At 55.3% G+C, this 2,271-nt stretch overlaps 1 protein-coding gene across 1 annotated transcript in view; it reads right to left on the bottom strand.

Annotated features, from left to right (window-relative positions):
• Positions 1-1,699: 1,699 nt before the first annotated feature.
• Nck2 (NCK adaptor protein 2) overlaps positions 1,700-2,271 on the bottom strand; it is a 105,085-nt gene continuing 104,513 nt past the window's right edge. The window contains exon 5 of the mRNA XM_005400789.2: positions 1,700-1,989. Within this exon, the coding sequence (XP_005400846.1) occupies positions 1,795-1,989 (195 nt within the window). The 3' untranslated portion in view covers positions 1,700-1,794. The remainder of the gene's footprint in view (positions 1,990-2,271) is intronic.

Below are 2,271 nucleotides of genomic sequence, written 5' to 3'. Positions count from 1 at the left end.
CCCGTCTCGCAAACCTCACAGGTTTCCCTTTCCTTAACTGCACTGACTAAACAAGCTACACGGGGTTCTCAGCCCCTCATGCTGGCTTTCTGCAGCCGTGAAAAATGCCCGAGACAGACACTGAAACACAGGCAAGGGTGACTCCGGCTGGTGGCTCAGGTCCCGTGGTGACACAGGGCATCATGACAGCAGCATGTGGCAGAGGAGGCAGTGCCAGGACATCCCAGGGTGCTGGCCCTTTGATGGGAAAACACCCGTTCTGATCCAGCCTGGGCAGCAGTGGGCTCTCGAGAGTGGTTTGTGGGGAGGCTACTGCAAGTCTTTAAGAAGCCCCTTGGGCTGGAAAGTGCTTGGCCCTTGCTGTACCTGTGTTTCCTCCCCACTTTCTGCTGAGCATGGGCCGCTGGTCAGAGGGACTCCAGCAGGCCAGCGCTGCACTCACCCGGGCCCTCACGTCCACAGGACCTGGGCTTTTTCAAGGAAAGACAGCCAACGTCTCCAAGGTCACCATCTGCCTTACCACCTCAACGTCTCACCCTCAGGCACCAGACACCCTACTTCATCAAACGCAGCAAAAAAGACAACCAAGGAAGTTGCAAACTCTCAGATATCTCAGTCTCTCTCTGTACTGGGAGTTGAACCAAGGTCTCTTGCATCCTCGCACCTCTTGGACTTTTTATTTTGAGGCAGGGTCTCACTAAGTCGCTAAGTTGCCCAGGCTGGGCTCGAACTGGGGACGTCCCTGCCTCTTGCATTCCTTCTGGGCTACAGTGGTTAGGGCCGAGCACTGGAGCGGAACCTCGTTGGGCCCTGCTGTCCCTTGACAACTCCAGCTAACAGCAGATTTTGTAAACCAATAATCTCCAGAGAGGAAAGCTCAAGCTTGACTTCTTGGGTTCTCCTTGGAGATTCACCAGTTAAAGCTTATGTTTCCACATGCAGAGCCGAAGCTCAGGGCAGAGAACACGAGAACGACAGGGGTGCTCCCGGAACCCTCTTGGCCCCGAGTTTTCAGAAAATGCAGCCCTCACTGCTCACCCAGGACCGAGTCCACTCTCCCTGCCGAGAAACACGCAGTCTTGTCGTAATACTTTTTTTTATTACAATATCCAAAAAACCGGGTATGCAAGATTAGGGGATCACAAGACCCCTGCTTCGATCGTAGGAATGTGCCACCTCAAGACTGTGTATTCAACTATAAAGAAGTCCAAATGTAAAGAAAAGGAAAACGCAATTTCTTCATAAACATTCTGTGTGTCTCTCCCTACCATCACATATTCTTTTGTAAACCCTGAAAAAACTTCCCTGTAAAGCAAATAATATATATATATAATATACACATATTATATATATATGTATAGTGTGTGTATAAAGTACGGACAGCTGTCCTTCCCAAAGATCAGCTCTCTTCCTTAATCATCTGCTATTAGTGTCAACAAACGGCTACAGATACATATCACTTTGAGAATTAAATACATAACCGTGAAATTCAAACAAGCCGAAGGGCGAGGAGGACGCACTGCGACGGCACGTCTGGGGTCAGCCCCCGAAGGCGGTCCGCCTTCTCACCTTCCCGCGCGTGCGCACTGCCTCTCAGGCGCACCGTGACGCAGCCGCAAAGGCACTGGCCGCTCCCCGCTGCAGGCCGGGCTGCCCGGTTCCGGTACTGCTATCACCCCGCCCTGCTGCAGGGCCGGGAGCCCGGAGGGGCAGCCCGAGGCCCTGGGGTCGCCCCGGCCCGGCTCCCCCCAGCTGCGAGGCCTGGGGCGGGCAGAAGGTCAGACCGCGTCACCGTCACTGCAGCGCGCGGACCAGGTAGAGCTTCTCGCCGTGCTCGCTGGTGAAGATGGGCGCCTTCTTGTAGTGCTCCACCAGCTCGTCCATGCTGTGGAAGCGCCGCTGCCCGATACAGTACACGTTGTCCACCAGCTGCACCTTGAAGTGCTTGTTCTTCCCTGACGCCTTGAGGGACACGGAGAAGTCGCTGGGCTGCGGGGAAGCACACGCAGTTTAGGGCAGGTCAGGGCAGGTTAGGGTAGGTCAGGACAGGTCAGGGCAGGTTAGGGCAGGTTAGGGCAGGTTAGGGCAGGTTAGGGCAGGTTAGGGCAGGTTAGGGCAGGTTAGGGCAGGTCAGGCAGGTTAGGGCAGGTCAGGGCAGGTCAGGACAGGTTAGGGTAGGTCAGGGCAGGTTAGGGTAGGTCAGGACAGGTTAGGGCAGGTTAGGGCAGGTTAGGGCAGGTCAGGCAGGTTAGGACAGGTCAGGGCAGGTTA

Source organism: Chinchilla lanigera, unplaced genomic scaffold, assembly GCF_000276665.1.
Source record: "Chinchilla lanigera isolate Chin_1 unplaced genomic scaffold, ChiLan1.0 scaffold00069, whole genome shotgun sequence".
In the NCBI taxonomy this organism is placed as follows: Eukaryota; Metazoa; Chordata; class Mammalia; order Rodentia; family Chinchillidae; genus Chinchilla; species Chinchilla lanigera.
This window is presented reverse-complemented; position numbering and strand designations above follow the sequence as displayed.